At 49.0% G+C, this 14,442-nt stretch overlaps 1 protein-coding gene across 4 annotated transcripts in view; it reads right to left on the bottom strand.

Moving 5' to 3' along the window:
* Positions 1 to 288: 288 nt before the first annotated feature.
* The window catches only part of TTLL9 (tubulin tyrosine ligase like 9), a 29,251-nt gene continuing 15,097 nt past the window's right edge, over positions 289 to 14,442 (bottom strand). For all 4 annotated transcript variants that reach the window (XM_087888962.1, XM_087888960.1, XM_087888961.1 and 1 more), the window contains 7 exons: positions 12,776 to 12,816; positions 10,810 to 10,897; positions 8,970 to 9,028; positions 6,462 to 6,658; positions 4,656 to 4,769; positions 2,043 to 2,164; positions 289 to 845 (listed from right to left, as the gene is read on the bottom strand). In XM_087888962.1, the coding sequence (XP_087745088.1) occupies positions 775 to 845; positions 2,043 to 2,164; positions 4,656 to 4,769; positions 6,462 to 6,658; positions 8,970 to 9,028; positions 10,810 to 10,897; positions 12,776 to 12,816 (692 nt within the window). In that variant the 3' untranslated portion in view covers positions 289 to 774. The remainder of the gene's footprint in view (positions 846 to 2,042; positions 2,165 to 4,655; positions 4,770 to 6,461; positions 6,659 to 8,969; positions 9,029 to 10,809; positions 10,898 to 12,775; positions 12,817 to 14,442) is intronic.

A 14,442-nucleotide genomic window follows, 5' to 3' on the forward strand; every position in this document is an offset into this window, starting at 1 on the left:
CCTTCCTCCTCCTCCTCCTCCTCCAATTCCACTCCCTCCTAGCACTGATGATCCTCCCTAGTTGGGTCATCCATGCAAGAAATCAACCAAGCTCAGAGAGCTCCAAGGACCCCCCCTGTTGTCATCCTCCTCCACTCCACAAACCCCACTTCCTTTGTACCCCTGATGATGTTACCTAGCGTGGTAAGGGAACATCTGCAAGAAAACAACCTGGCTCTGAGAACACCAAGGACCCCACAACTCCCAATGAATCTTTGCCATCAAGATCAAAAGAAGGTTTTCAAATGCTTTGTAGTGCAAAGGCGTTCTTTTATGATTCTCGCTCGTTCCAAAAGATTTATATTGGAATCCGGATGAGCAGAAGCCTTCTTTCGTTCAGATTTCCTCTTCCTGCCCAGCTTCAGTGCCAGCGGGTGGCAATTCTGCCCCTGGGCAGAGCCATCATCTTACAGCCTTTTCCCACGTTTCTCAGCCAATCTCGTCTCCGGAAGCCATCTCTGCCATGGAGATAACTTAGCTGTCCGTCCATCTTCAGAGCCGTTCGGTGCCCACGATCAGCCTGCCAGTCGAAACTCCTCCAAGGTTTGAAGGATTGTGACCCCTTCCAAAATAAAGGGACTTTCCAGCTGACATCCAGGTGAAGGCAGGAATCTTGGAAACGGTTCCTGGTTTAGCTCTGTAAAGCAGGGGAGCTCCCCCAACCCTCCCATCCCTTGTCCGGCTTCTGGTGGTTGTTGTTTTTTTAAAAAATCCAGCCATCTTTCTGGCTGGGCATTAAATTTTTTGCTGAGCCTGGATCGACTTGAAAAGTTGTTTCAGCTGTTTCTTTCTGTCATTGCTGTAACCTGCAGCGGAGGAGATAGAATAGAATAGAATAACAGAGTTGGAAGGGACCTTGGAGGTCTTCTAGTCCAACCCCCTGCTCAGGCAGGAAAGCCTACAACATCCCAGATAAATGACTGTCCAGTCTTTTCTTTAAAAAAACCCCAGGGATGAAGCACCTACAACTTCTGGTGGCAAGTAGTTCCACTGGTTAATTGTCCTCACTGTCAGGAAGTTTCTCCTCAACTCCAGGTTGCTTCTCTCCTTGATAAGCTTCCATTCATTGCTTCTTGTCCTGCCTTCCGGGGCTTTGGACAATAGGTGGAACCCCTCTTCTTTGGGGCAGCCCCTCAAATATTGGAATGCTGCTATCAGGTCACACCCCCCCCCCAGTCCTTCTCTTCCTTAGGCAATTCAATTCAGAACTGAGCTGGAAGGGACCTTGGAGGTCTTCTAGTCCAACCCTCTGCTGAAGGAGGAGACTCTGTGCCATTCCAGACAAATGGTTATTCAGTCTCTTCTTTAAAACCTCCAGTATTGGAGATATGACAAGGTCAAATTAAAAAATAGTACAGGGGGTCCTTGACTTAATGACCACGATCGGGACCGGAATTTTCATTGCTGAGCAAGGCAGTAGTTGTGTCCGATCTTGCAACCTTTTTTTTTTTTTTTAACCTTGGTCGTTAAGCAAATCGCTGCAGTTGTTAAACGAGCCGTGCGGTTGTTAAGCAAATCCAGCTTCAACGACGGGTAGTCCTCGACTTAATGACCACAATTGAGCCCCAAGTTTCTTTCGTTAAGGGAGACGTTTGAGTTTTGCCCCATTTTGCGACCTTTTTGGCCTCGGTTGTTAAGTGAATCACGGCAGTTGATAAGTGAGCAACCCGGTCGTTAAGCGAATCCGGCTTCCCCGTTGACTTGGCTTGTCAGAAGGTCGCCAAAGGGGATCACGTGACCCAGGGACGCTACAACCGTCGTAAATAGGAACCAGTTGCCGAGGATTTGAATTTTGATCCCCTGATCATGGAGATGCTACAAAGGTCGTAACTCTGAAAAATGGCAGTTTTCAGTTCTGTTGCAACTTTGAATGGTCACTAAGCGAATTGTTTTTAAGTCAAGGACTACCTGTCTTTGGACCAGCCCACCCAAGGCGTTGCCAGCCTCCAAAACATCAGCATCCTACCCTCAACCACCCTCCCAAAGGCCATCGGATGCAGTACCTAGGTGCGTGTTTGCCACGAAGCCATTCATCGGCGTGTCCAGATTTGCGTCTTCTCTGCTGACGGGGCCATCGTTCCACATGAGATCAAAGCCCCCAACGCGTTTTTCCTTCCCTGTCAAACTGCAAGGACAAAGAATGAATGAAAGAAAAAAGAAAAGAGAGAGAGAGAGAGAGAAAGAAAGAAAAGGAAAGGAAGGAAAAGAAAAAAGGAAGGAAAGAAAGAGAATAAAAGAAAAGAAAGGAAAGGAAGGAAAGAATGAAAGAAAGAAAAGAAAAGGAAGGAAAGAAAGAAAGAAAGGAAAGGGAAAGGGAAAGGAAGGAAAGAAAGGGAAGGAAAAAAAAGGAAGGAAGGAAAGAAAGAAGAAAAAGAAAGAAGGAAAGGAAGGAAGGAAAAGAAAAAGGAAGGAAAGAATGAATGAATGAAAGAAAGGAAGGAAGGAAAGAAAGGAATAAAGGAACGAAAAAGGAAGGAAAGAATGAAAGAAAAAAGAAAAAAAGGAAAAAGGAAAGGAAGGAAGGAAAATGCAAGAAAGAAAAAAGAAAAGGAAAAAGGAAGGAAAAGAAAAAAGGAAGGAAAGAAAGAAAAAGGAAAAGAAAAGGAAGGAAAGAAAGAAAAGAAAGAAAGAAAAGGAGGACTAAGGGGTGACACAGTAGCATCTTACAATATTTGAGGGGTTGCCACAAAAAGAGGGGTGGGTGAGTCTCAATTTATTCTCCAAAGCGCCTGAAGGCCAGAGAAGGAACAATGAATGGAAACTAACCAAAGAGTGAAGCCACCTGGAATGAAGGAGAAACTTCCTGACAGTGAGAACCATTAACCAGTGGAACTGCTTGCCACCAGAAGTTGTGGGAGCTCCATCCCTGGAGGTTCTTAAGAAGAGACTAGACAGCCACTTGTCTGAAATGGTATAGGGTCTCCTTGAGCAGGGGGCTGGACGAGAAAGACCTCCAAGGTCCCTTCCCTTTCAAGTGAGGGTCTTGTGATGGGTCAGGTGTGAGTCATCAGTGAGTCTTGTGATGGGGAGGTTACATCATTGGGAGGCGAACTCCTGGTGGGGAAGGGGTCTTGCGTGGGTTGGTTGAGGGTCGGTGCTCCCTTTGGTTGGCTGTGCGGTTGACTTGGATTTTGAGAGGTTCGTAGGCTGGTTGCAGGTCAGTGTGTCTGTTGATGGGGTGGCTTGTGGAGGGCCAGGCTTCGATCCTCAACCAACCAGAGATACCACTGAACCTCAACCAACCGGCAGTTCACCTCCCAATGACCCTGACCTAAGGTAACCTTTCTATCACAAGACCCATCACAAGACCCGCTGATGACACACACCTGACCCATCACAAGACCCTCACGACACACCCACACCTCAAGCGCCCTTAGAACGACTCTGACATTCCTCCTAAACTCGGCTGAAGAGGTTACCTATTGTAGTCCGCCAGCAGCCTGCGGAACTGGCAGCGGAGTCGGACAGTGAGGAGGCTGGGGAGGACCATGGGCCGGTCCTGGAGTCTGGGGAAGGCTCTGCGTCGGAGGCAGAGATAGGGCCAGGGCCATCTGGGAGTCATGCGTGGACTCCGGAGCCTCCAGAGTCAGACAGCAGAGAGGCAGAGGAACAAGAGGGGCCTGTTCCTAGTGTGCGCATGTGGAGAGCTGCCAGATGGCACAAACAACTGAAGCAAAAGGGACAACTCGGGAGTAAGGCCAGGAGATGATTGGCCCCTCCCACCCATAAGGCTTAAAAGAGGAGCAAAGGCACGTGGGCCCTTTGCAGGAAAGCAATGTTGCTAACTCTGTTTCCAGTCGGCATCTCTTGTTTGTTTCTGAACTTTGTGGGGCTTTGCCAAGTAAGGCCTTTGGCAGGGTGTCGAAGAAGATAAAGGTTGGTGATTATCCCGAAGGACGTGTTTTGCAACTAATTGGGACTCGGCTGGGAATGAACGTAAATCTCAGCTGTTACAATAAAATAGGTTTGTTTGGGACTAATTGTGTCTTGTAATGACTCACAACAGGTCACAACATTACCTAGCCTGGTAAGGAAATGTTGGGAAACCAACCCACAAGTTCGGAGAATGAACCTCCACCCACAACAACAACAACAACTTCCCCCCCGGATGGCATGGCTGTTGGTTGCTCTATCTGGAAGGGACCAGGTGGAAGAAGATGACCAACCTAATGGATCATATATGGTCAGATCTTGGTTTATGGAAGAAACCAGTAGTGGGATTCAAATTTTTTTAACTACCAGTTCTGTGGGTGTGGCTTGGTGGGGGGGCGGGTCATGTGACTGAGTGGGCATGGCCAACTCGACATCACCCCGCCAAGCCACGCCCGCAGAAAAGGCAGCTCCTGTGGCCCGTCCCTTTATGGGTGGGCAGGGGCGGGGCCAGCCAGAGGTGGTATATGCCGGTTTGGCGAACCAGTTAAAATTTCCACTACCGGTTCGCCTGAACCGGTTCGAACCAGCTGAATACCATCTCTGCGTGAAGTGAGGGCGATAAGGAAGTTGCGTTACGTATTTTGAAAGCTTGCTTGGTGTCTCCTAATGTTACGTTGTGGAAAAACTGGGTTGAAACGCCACCTCCCCATCCACCCACCCACCCGTCTTCGTGCTCTACTCACCGGCCTTCCATGTCCACAATGTTCAGTGTGTCTTCCAAGATGCGTGTCTTGAGGTCGTGGTCTTCCTGGCTGCTAGCGGTGAGAGAAGGGGAGGCGTTGACCTCCAGCAGCCACCTGTGCGGGACAGCACAAAGGAGGTCAGGGGCAGAAGGGGATCTGTTGTAGGCTAAAGGTTGGACGGTTCTTCTAGTCCAGTTGTTTGGAACTCGGGGGCCTTTTCCTTGCAGATGTTTCATGACCCAGTGACGGAGCATCATCTGTGCGGAAGGGACAGGGGTTTGTGGCGAGAGGGAGGAGGAGGAGAACTGTGGGGTCCTTGGTGCTCCCTGAGCTTGGTTGTTTTCTTGAAGACGTTTCGTGACCCAACTAGGGAACATCATCAGGGCTAGAAGGAAGGAAGGAAGGAAGGAAAGAGGAGGAGGAGAAGAAAGAGGAGGAGGACTGTGGGGTCCTTGGTGCTCCCTGAGCTTGGTTGTTTTCTTGCAGACGTTTCATGACCCAACTAGGGAACATCATCAGTACTAGGAGGGAGTGGAGTTTGAGGAGGAAGAGGAAGGCAGGAGAGGAAAGGGAGGAGGAGGAGGAAGTGAAGGAGGAGGAGGATAACGGTGGGGTCCTTGGTGCTCCCTGAGCTTGGTTGTTTTCTTGTAGACATTTCATGACCCAACTAGGGAACATCATCAGTGCTAGAAGGGAGTGGAGGAGGAAGAGGACTGCGGGGTCCTTTGTGCGCTCTGACCTTGTTGGTTTGCAGATATTTCATGACCCACCTAGAGAACATCATTGGTACTAGAACAGGGGTCAGCAACCTGCATCTCTGGAGCCGCATGTGGCTCTTTCATCCCTCTGCTGTGGCTCCCTGTCACCAGTCAGCTCCACAATTGATAGGGCTTTCAGTTGGGATAGGTAGAGGAAAAAGGACGCCGCGCTAGGAGGAGACACTATGGGAGGGGGGGAACCGGACTTCCGGTTGGCTCCAGAATTAAACGGGGGGCTTTGTGGCTCTTTGAGTGTTTAAGGTTGCCGACCCCTGTACTAGAAGGTGGAGGAGGAGGAGGAGGAGGAGGAGGACTAGTGGAGTCCTTGGTGTGCTCTGAACTAGTTTATTTTCTTGCAGACATTTCATGACCCAACTAGGTAGCATCATCAGTGCTTGAAACTGCCCTCCCTTGTAGCACTGATGATGTTACCTAGTTAGGTCATAAAACGTCTGCAAGAAAATAAACTAGTTCAGAGCGCACTAAGGACTCCACTAGTGCTCCTCCTCCTCCTCCTCCTCCTCCTCCTCCTCTACCTTCTAGTACAGGGGTCAGCAACCTTAAACACTCAAAGAGCCACAAAGACCCTAACTGAAGCCCCCCGTTCAATTCTGGAGCCAACCGGAAGTCCGGTTCCCCCCACCATAGTGTCTCCTCCTAGCGTGATGTCCTTTTTCCTCTACCTACCTAGCTCAGAGGGCACCAAGGACCTCATAGTTCTTTTTCTCTTCTTTCTCCTTCTCCTCCAACTTTCTCCTCCTCCTCCCCTCTATAACCCTCCTCTCGTCTAGCAGTGATGATGTTCCCTAGTTGGGTCATGAAAAGTCTGCAAGAAAACCATCAAGCTCAGAGAGCACCAAGGACCAGTGTTGATACCAAAGAACAAGCAGCCCTCATATTATAACTCCAATTGGGACTAGAATTTCCAGCTGCTAAGCAAATCAGTGATCGGCTGGCTGGGGTATTCCGAGTGTCGAAGTCCCCCCTGTCTTAAAAGGTCAAAGGTTGGGGAACAGTGCCTGAAGATCCACCCCGCTGCCTTCCTTACGGTTTGAGGTTCTGGTCGATCAGGATGTCGTAGCCGTAGAGCTCAAAGCAGTGCTTGTCGCTGATGATGACCTTCTGGACACTTTGGAGGCTCTTGATGAAAATGTTGTCCATCTCGGAGAAGAGCATCTCCACGGCTTCGGCCCCATGCTTGGCCGTCAGGTAAAGGCGGAATTGCTGGATCATCCATTTACAGCCCTGCAGGCGAAGAAAGTGACAGGGTCACGAAGATTTAAAGCTGACCAGCCGCTGTAAGGCTGTGGACCAGGATGACGGACTGAGGATGAGTCAGGAGGGTTATTGCCCCTTTAAGAAGCTGTCTATATAAGGGAGGCCATGAGAGGGCATCTCTCTCCCTCTCTCTCCTCGTGTTCTATCTGCGTTGTAGTTCTCCGTGTAGAGGTGAAGATTGCTTGCTTGCCTGGTATGTGGCTACCACGTGTATGTCTGTATATATGTTGTGGTCCGCCAGCAGCCTGTGGAGCTGGTGGTCTCGAAATAGTAGTCACGCTGTAAACACCCTGACAGAAGGCCAGAGGTGGGTTCTGCATGGGGGAAGGACCTTCACCACAAGCCAACAAGTCCTTGAAGGAAGACTGTGTCTGAGGTTCACTTCCAGAAATGAGACTCCCAAAGGGGCTTCTCTGTCTTCAGCACCCTAACATTGGTCCTCTGTTGGCCCATCCCCCATCCACAGATTTGGGGATTTGTTTCGCTCCATAGCGGTCAGTTTGTGGGGTCCTTGGTGCTCTCTGAGCTTGGGGGCCTTTCTTGTAGATGTTTCATGACCCAACTAGGGAACATTATCAGTGCTAGAAGGGAGTGGGGTCCATGCTGGTCTCTGAGCTTGGTGTCATGCAGACATTTCATGACCCAACTAGGTAACTTCATCAGTGTTAGAAGAGAGTGTGGTTTGTGGGGGAGGAGGAAGAGGAGGAGGACTCCTCGGGGGTCCTTGCTGGTCTCTGAGCTTGGTTGCTTTCTTGGAGACATTTTATGACCCAACTGAGGACCATCCTCAGTGCTAATAGTAGTAACTGTGAGAGGGATCTTGGAATCCTGGTGGAGAATCGCTTAAATAGGAGCCAGCCGTGTGCAGCAGCTGCCAAAAAAAGCCAACACAATCCTAGGCTGCATCAACAGAGGGATAGAATCAAGATCACGTGAAGGGTTAATACCACTTTATAATGCCTTGGTAAGGCCACACGTGGAATACTGCATCCAGTTTTGGTTGCCACGATGTAAAAAAGATGTGGAGACTCTAGAAAGAGTGCAGAGAAAAGCAACATAGATGATTAGGGGACTAGAGGCTGAAACATCTGAAGAACAGTTGCAGGAACTGGGTATGTCCAGTCTAATGAAAGGAAGGGCTAGGGATGACATGATAGCAGTCTTCCAGTATCTCAGGGGCTGCCACAGAGAGGAGGGAGTCAAGCTATTCTCCAAAGCCCCTGAGGGCAGGACAAGAAGCAATGGGTGGAAACTAATCAAGGAGAGAAGCAACCTGGAACTAAGGAGAAATTTCCTGACAGTGAGAACAATTAACCAGTGGAACAACTTGCCTCCAGAAGCTGTGAATGCTCCAACACTGGAAGTATTTAAAGAAAAGGTTGGATAACCATTTGTCTGAAGTGGTGTAGGGTTTCCTGCCTAAGCAGGGAGTTGGACTAGAAGACCTCCAAGGTCCCTTCCAACTCAGGAGGAAAGCATCAGTGCTAGAAGGGGTGGGGTTGCGAAGAGGAGGAGAAGGAGGTGGTTGAGGGAGAGGAGGAGGAGGGAGGAAGAAGAGGACTGTGGGGTCCTTGGTGCTGACAGGGCAAGCATATAAACAGAAAGTAAACTGCACTCCCTTCTAGAACTGATGATGCTTCCTGGTTGGGTCATGAGAAAACACCAAGCTCAGAGAGCACCAAGGACCCCACGGTCATCCTTCTCCTCCCCACAAGCCCCACTCCATAAGAAGATCTAGCACGGATGATGTGACCTAGTTGGTTCAGGAAACATCTGCAAGAAAACGATCTTGATGGCAGCTGCGGACAGACATCAGAGCAGCCCCAAAAACTCCGTTCAATTCACCGCTCCTGCTCCACGATAAGTCCGGTTGCCCCAGCTTCGTGACAGCCGCAATGGCTGCCGCCCCTGCCGCCAAGTCGTAGGGAGCTACCTCTGACCATCGAGGAACTTGCCTGTTCCTCTTGGTCTTCCGAGGTGCCTCTCCTTCACCCCCATCCCTTCAAGACGGTTCCGGTCCAAAGATCCCTTGGCGATGATTCGTCAGTCCAGGTTTTTGCGGAGCTCATCGGAGCCTGTAAATTCCCCAACTGTCTCGCCGCAACGCTTCCAGTCCACCAGAATGGACGCCATGGAGCTCCGTTCTTATTTTTTGCTTTGTTTTTAAAAAACGGGATTTTTTGTAAACTGCTCCAAGAACTTCTGTACGGCCTTATATGGCCAGAGGGATCAAGAGCTATCAACGGAACATTACAAAAAAGGGGGGAAAAAGACTTACTTTCTCTGGATCGTAGTCGGGGGCCGTCTTCTGCACAGCCACATTGGTGAGGTGAATGTCTGGTATCAAAAGGGATGTAAGGATCATGCAGGTGGAAAGAAAACCATGCGGGCAAGTGAAAGTCCTCGATTTTCAACCATTCGTTCAGCGACCACTGAAAGTTACAGCAGCGCTGAAAAAGACACAGCTGTCTCCTTCACCGTTGTTGACTTATCCGCCTTCATTTAATACTTCCTACCGTGTTTCCCTGAAAATGATCTACCCCCAAAAGTAAGTCCTAGCTTGATTTTTACATGTGCGCCAGTGCTGGGTTTCAAAAAATTTTACTACTGGTTCTGTGGGTGTGGCTTGGTGGGCATGGCATGGCTTGGTGGGCGTGGCAAGAGAAGGATACTGTAAAATCTCCATGCCCACCCCACTCCAGGGGGAGGATACTGCAAAATCTCCATTCCCTCCCCAATCCAGGGGAAGGTTACTGCAAAATCCCCATTTCCTCCCTATCAGCTAGGACTCGGGAGCCAGACAATAGATGGGGGTGGGGCCAGTCGGAATTTTTACTACCAGTTCTCCGAACTACTCAAAACTTCAGCTACCGGTTCTCCAGAACTGGTCAGAACCTGCTGAAACCCACCTCTGATGTGCACCAATATAAGCCCTACCTCCACAATAAGCCCTAAGACCCCATTCACTCCAGGGTGCATAGGTAAAGTAGAGGTATGCAAGTCTTGGCGTATTCAGGTCTTTTCCCATGTAAGATTGAGAGTATCTTCGCAACGTTTTGACAAGGTCCCACTCATCATCTTCAGGCTGGTGCCTTCAGCCGAAGGCACCAGCCTGAAGATGACGAGAGGAACCTCGTCGAAACAAGACCCGAATACACCTGCCTTAGCCAGCGATGCTGGGTAATCGTGGGCCAGTCACTCTTTTTTTAGCCCTAAGGAGGCAGCACTGGCAAGGCAGTTCCTAGGAGTCAACATTTAATTTGACGACACACCAAAATGAGAAATGGGGGGGGGACTTTGACTCCCAGAATTCCCCAGCCGGCATGCTTTAAGATAGGAGGACTACAACTCCCAGAATTCCCCAGCCGGCATGCTTTAAGATAGGAGGACTCCAACACCCAGAATTCCCCAGCTTTCATGGGGACTGTCAACTTGCAAAGCTTTCAAGTTGCCATCAGCAGGAGGGATGGAGAACTGAAGTGAATTCCATACATTCTTTCTGACCACAATCAGAAGGAGGGTGTTAGGTTTCACAGCCAGCCAAAGTGGTTAATTGGAGAATGTGATTTATGACATGGCCAGAGAGGAGGGGAGAGACAGGGTCATAGGGGAACGTAAATCTACGCAGGATCAGTCCTAACTGTCTGTCAAGTTTCCGAAAGATGCCCTAATTAATTCATGAGCCATGATCCAAACTTCAAAGGAAATATAGTCATTTATTTAGGAGCAACATTCCGGCAATACTCGGATGCAGTTAGGACTGATCCCACGTAGATTTACGTTCCCCTATGACCCTGTCTCTCCCCTCCTCCCTGGCCATGTCATAAATCACATTCTCCAATTAACCACTTTGGCTGGCTGTGAAACCTAACACCCTCCTTCTGATTGCGGTCAGAAAGAATGTATGGAATGCACTTCAGTTCTCCCTCCCTCCTGCTCATGGCAACTTGAAAGCTTTGCAAGTTGATAGGGACATTGACTCTCCTGGGTTTTCCAGCCAGCAAGAGGGACTCCCTGCAATTCAAGCAGGACCCCACCCACCCACCCCTTCTTAACGTCCCTGCCTCCCCCTGCCCAGTAGTCCCTCCAGGTCTCTCTGGAAGCAGGTAACGGGATACACTGGTCGTCCAAGGTGTTCAAGGTGAATCGCGTGTTGGAGAAGCGAGCAAAACCGTCTCGGTACAGCCACGCTTTGAGAGGGAGATACTGCGGGAAAGAGAAGTTGGTGAGGAGAGGCAGGATCGTCCCAGAACTTTCAATCTGGGCCACTTTAAGATAGGTGGACTTCAACTCCCAGAATCCCTTAGCCATAGGATGAATGGTTGAGGATGAATGGACTTCAACTCCCATAATTCCCTAGTTAGCATGCTTGAGGAAGTATGGACTTCAACTCCCAGAATCCCCTAGACAGAGGATGAATGGTTGAGGATGAATGGACTTCAACTCCCAGAATTCCCTACCCAACATGGTTGAGGAAGTATGGACTTCAACTCCCAGAATCCCCTAGACAGAGGATGAATGGTTGAGGATGAATGGACTTCAACTCCCAGAATTCCCTACCCAACATGGTTGAGGAAGTATGGACTTCAACTCCCAGAATCCCATAGTCGGAATCCTCGAGGAGGAATGGACTTCAACTCCCAGAATTCCCTACCCAACATGGTTGAGGAAGTATGCAACTCCCAGAATCCCCTAGCCAGGGGATGAAAGAGGATGAATGGTTGAGGATGAACGGACTTCAACTCCCAAAATCCCCTAGCCAGCCAGAAAGTAGTCCTTGACTTACAACAGTAATGGAGCCTCTTAAGTCTCGACGGTTGTAAAGCAGGTCAGGAGACCAGCCTGATTTTATGACCACTGATTTGCAGCAATCATTAAGCAAATGTGGTGGTCATAAAGCAGACACTGCAGTCATTAAGCGAACCCATGGCTTGCTGTGAGGCATTTTTAATGAAAACCAGAAGCAAACATCAAATTGTTGGCAAAAATGTCACACATCACTGTCATGTGATGCCAGACACTAGAAACAGGCAGTGCTAAATTCAAATTTTTTTACTACCAGTTCTGTGGGTGTGGCTTGGTGGGCATGGAGGGGAAGGATAATGCAAAATCCCCATTCCCTCCCCATTCCTGGGGGAAGGATACTGCAAAATCCTCATTCCCTCCCCACTCATGGAGGAAGGATACTGCAAAATCCCCATTCCCTCCCCACTCCTGGAGGAAGGATACTGCAAAATCCCCATTCCCTCCCCACTCCTGGAGGAAGGATACTGCAAAATCCCCATTCCCACCCCACTCTGGGGCCAGCCAGAGGTGGTATTTGCCGGTTCTCCAAACTACTCAAAATTTCCGCTACCGGTTCGCCCGAACCTGTTAGAACCTGCTGGATTTTACCCCTGGTTGCTAAGCTCACCAAATCCGGTCATGTGACCGCAGGGGGCGTGGCCATCAGAAATGCAGAGCTCACTTCATGACAGACAATCCTGTTTGCTTAACGACAGCCATAATGAAGGTCGTAAAATTGGAACAGTGATGACATACAACCGTAATGGGCATTCTCCGTTACGGTCGTATGTCGAGGACTATCCTTACAGGTAGTCCTCGACTTACAACAGTCCGTTTAGTGACCATTCAAAATTACAAGGGCAGGGAATAAAGAGACTTATGACCGTTAGTTACTCATAAGTCACAATCTTTGTGGCATCTCCATGGTCATGTGATCAAAATTCAGACCCTTGGCAACTGATTCATATTTATGACGGTCGCAGTGTCCCAAAGTCACACGATCCCCTTTTGCAACCTTCTGACAAACAAAATCGATGGGGAAGCCGGATTCACTTAACAACCGGGTTACTCACTTACCGACTGCAGCGATTTGCTTAAAAAGCGGGGCAAGAAAGGGTCGTAACCTGGGGCAAAACTCACTTGACAATTTTTTCACTTATCAACGGAAATGTTGGGCTCCCTTGTGGTCGTAAGTCGAGGACTACCTGTATTCCCAGAATCCCTTCACCTTGAATTTGGTTAAAAAGCCTTTGCACTAGAATGGGAAGAGAAAAGACGACCGACATTACCAACACTCACCGACATTACCAAAACGTAGACCCGTAAGTCGAATTTCCGACCTGGGAAACAAAGAGAAATAAATGAATAAAATCAATAAAACGTTCATTGGATTTTTATTAAGAGGGAATCCAGCTGTTCTCCAAAGCCCCTGAAGGCAGGACAAGAAGCAACGGATGGAAATTAATCAAGGAGAGAAGCAACCTGGAATTGAGGAGGAATTTCATAACCGTGAGAACAATTAACCAGTGGGACAGCCCGCTACCAGAAGTTTTGGGTGTCAGAAATATTGTGGGGGTCTCCTGCCCGAGGAGGGGGTTGGACCTCCAAGGCAGGGATGAAATGTAAAATTTGTTACTACCGGTTCTGTGGGCGTGGTTTGGGGGGGGTAATGTGACTGGGTGGGTGTGGCCAACTTTTTTTTTTTTTTTTTTAAACTTTCAAAGCATTTTTTCTAATGCTTTGAAAAGCCTCTCTGCCAATCAGGCCACTCAGCTGGGATCGTCAGAGACTTTTCAAGGCAGTTTTTTTACCATCTCTTCAGCCAAGAGGTTGCAGAAAAAAATGCTTTGAAAAGCCTCTGACGATCCCAGCTGAGCTGCGGGATCATCAGAGGCTTCTTTTTTTTAACTTTTAAAAGCATTTTTTCGTCGGAAGAGGTTGTAGAAAAAATGCTTTTAAAAGTTAAAAAAAAAGCCTCTGGTGATCGTGCGGCTCAGCTGAGCATGGTGGGGGGGGGCGCAGGGATTTTTGCTACCGGTTCTCCGAACCACCCGCCGCCATCGCTACCGGATCAGGCGATCCGGTCCGAACCGGGAGCATTTCACCCCTGCTCCAAGATCTCTTCCAACTCTTGTTGTGCTGTGATTCTGTATAGCGTCTCCTGCCTGAGCAGGGGGTTGGACTAGAAGACCTCCAAGGTCCCTTCCAACTCTGTTATTCTGTCTGAATGTTGTTCTGTGATACGGTGTCTTCATTCCGGGGATCTCAATAGATGGACTGGCCTCTCCCCAGGGCACCCCAACTTCAAGGGTGCTCAGAATGAAATAAATATGTAAAAAATTACACACACACGCACATATTTAGTGACCGAAGTTACAACGGGACTGAAAAAAGTGGCTTAGGACCGTTTTGCACACAATTGCAGCCCCCCCAGGGTCACAGGATCAAAATTCAGACCCATGATTCATATTTATGACGGTCGCAGTGTCCCAAAGTCACACGATCCCCTTTTTTGCGACCTTCTGACCCAACAAAGTCAATGGGGAAGCCAGATTCACTTAACAACCGGGTTACTCACTTATCAACTGCAGTGATTCACTTAATAAATCGTGGAAAGAAAGGTCCTAAAATGGGCCAAAACTCACTTAATGACAAATATTGTGGTCTTGCGATCATCGGGGGTCGTAAGTTGACTACCTGTAATGCAGTTGTGAAGAGAATGTGGCTTCCCCCCACGGACTTTGGTTGTGTAGAAGGTCGCAAAAGGGGATCAGGTGACCTCGGGACGCTGCAAAATTCACTTAACAACCGTCTCGCTTAGCAACAGAAATGGCTAAGGCTCCGTTGCGGTGGTAGGATTCTGTCTGTAGGAGAACAGCAATAAAGACACTACTCAGAAGTAACTCTACGTGTCCTCCTTGGTTCTTTGGGCCTGACAGTAGATGCTCTCCAAGAAATTTGGACAT

This window comes from Pantherophis guttatus, chromosome 3 (genome assembly GCF_059756535.1).
Source record: "Pantherophis guttatus breed Tessera chromosome 3, ASM5975653v1, whole genome shotgun sequence".
NCBI classification, from domain to species: Eukaryota; Metazoa; Chordata; class Lepidosauria; order Squamata; family Colubridae; genus Pantherophis; species Pantherophis guttatus.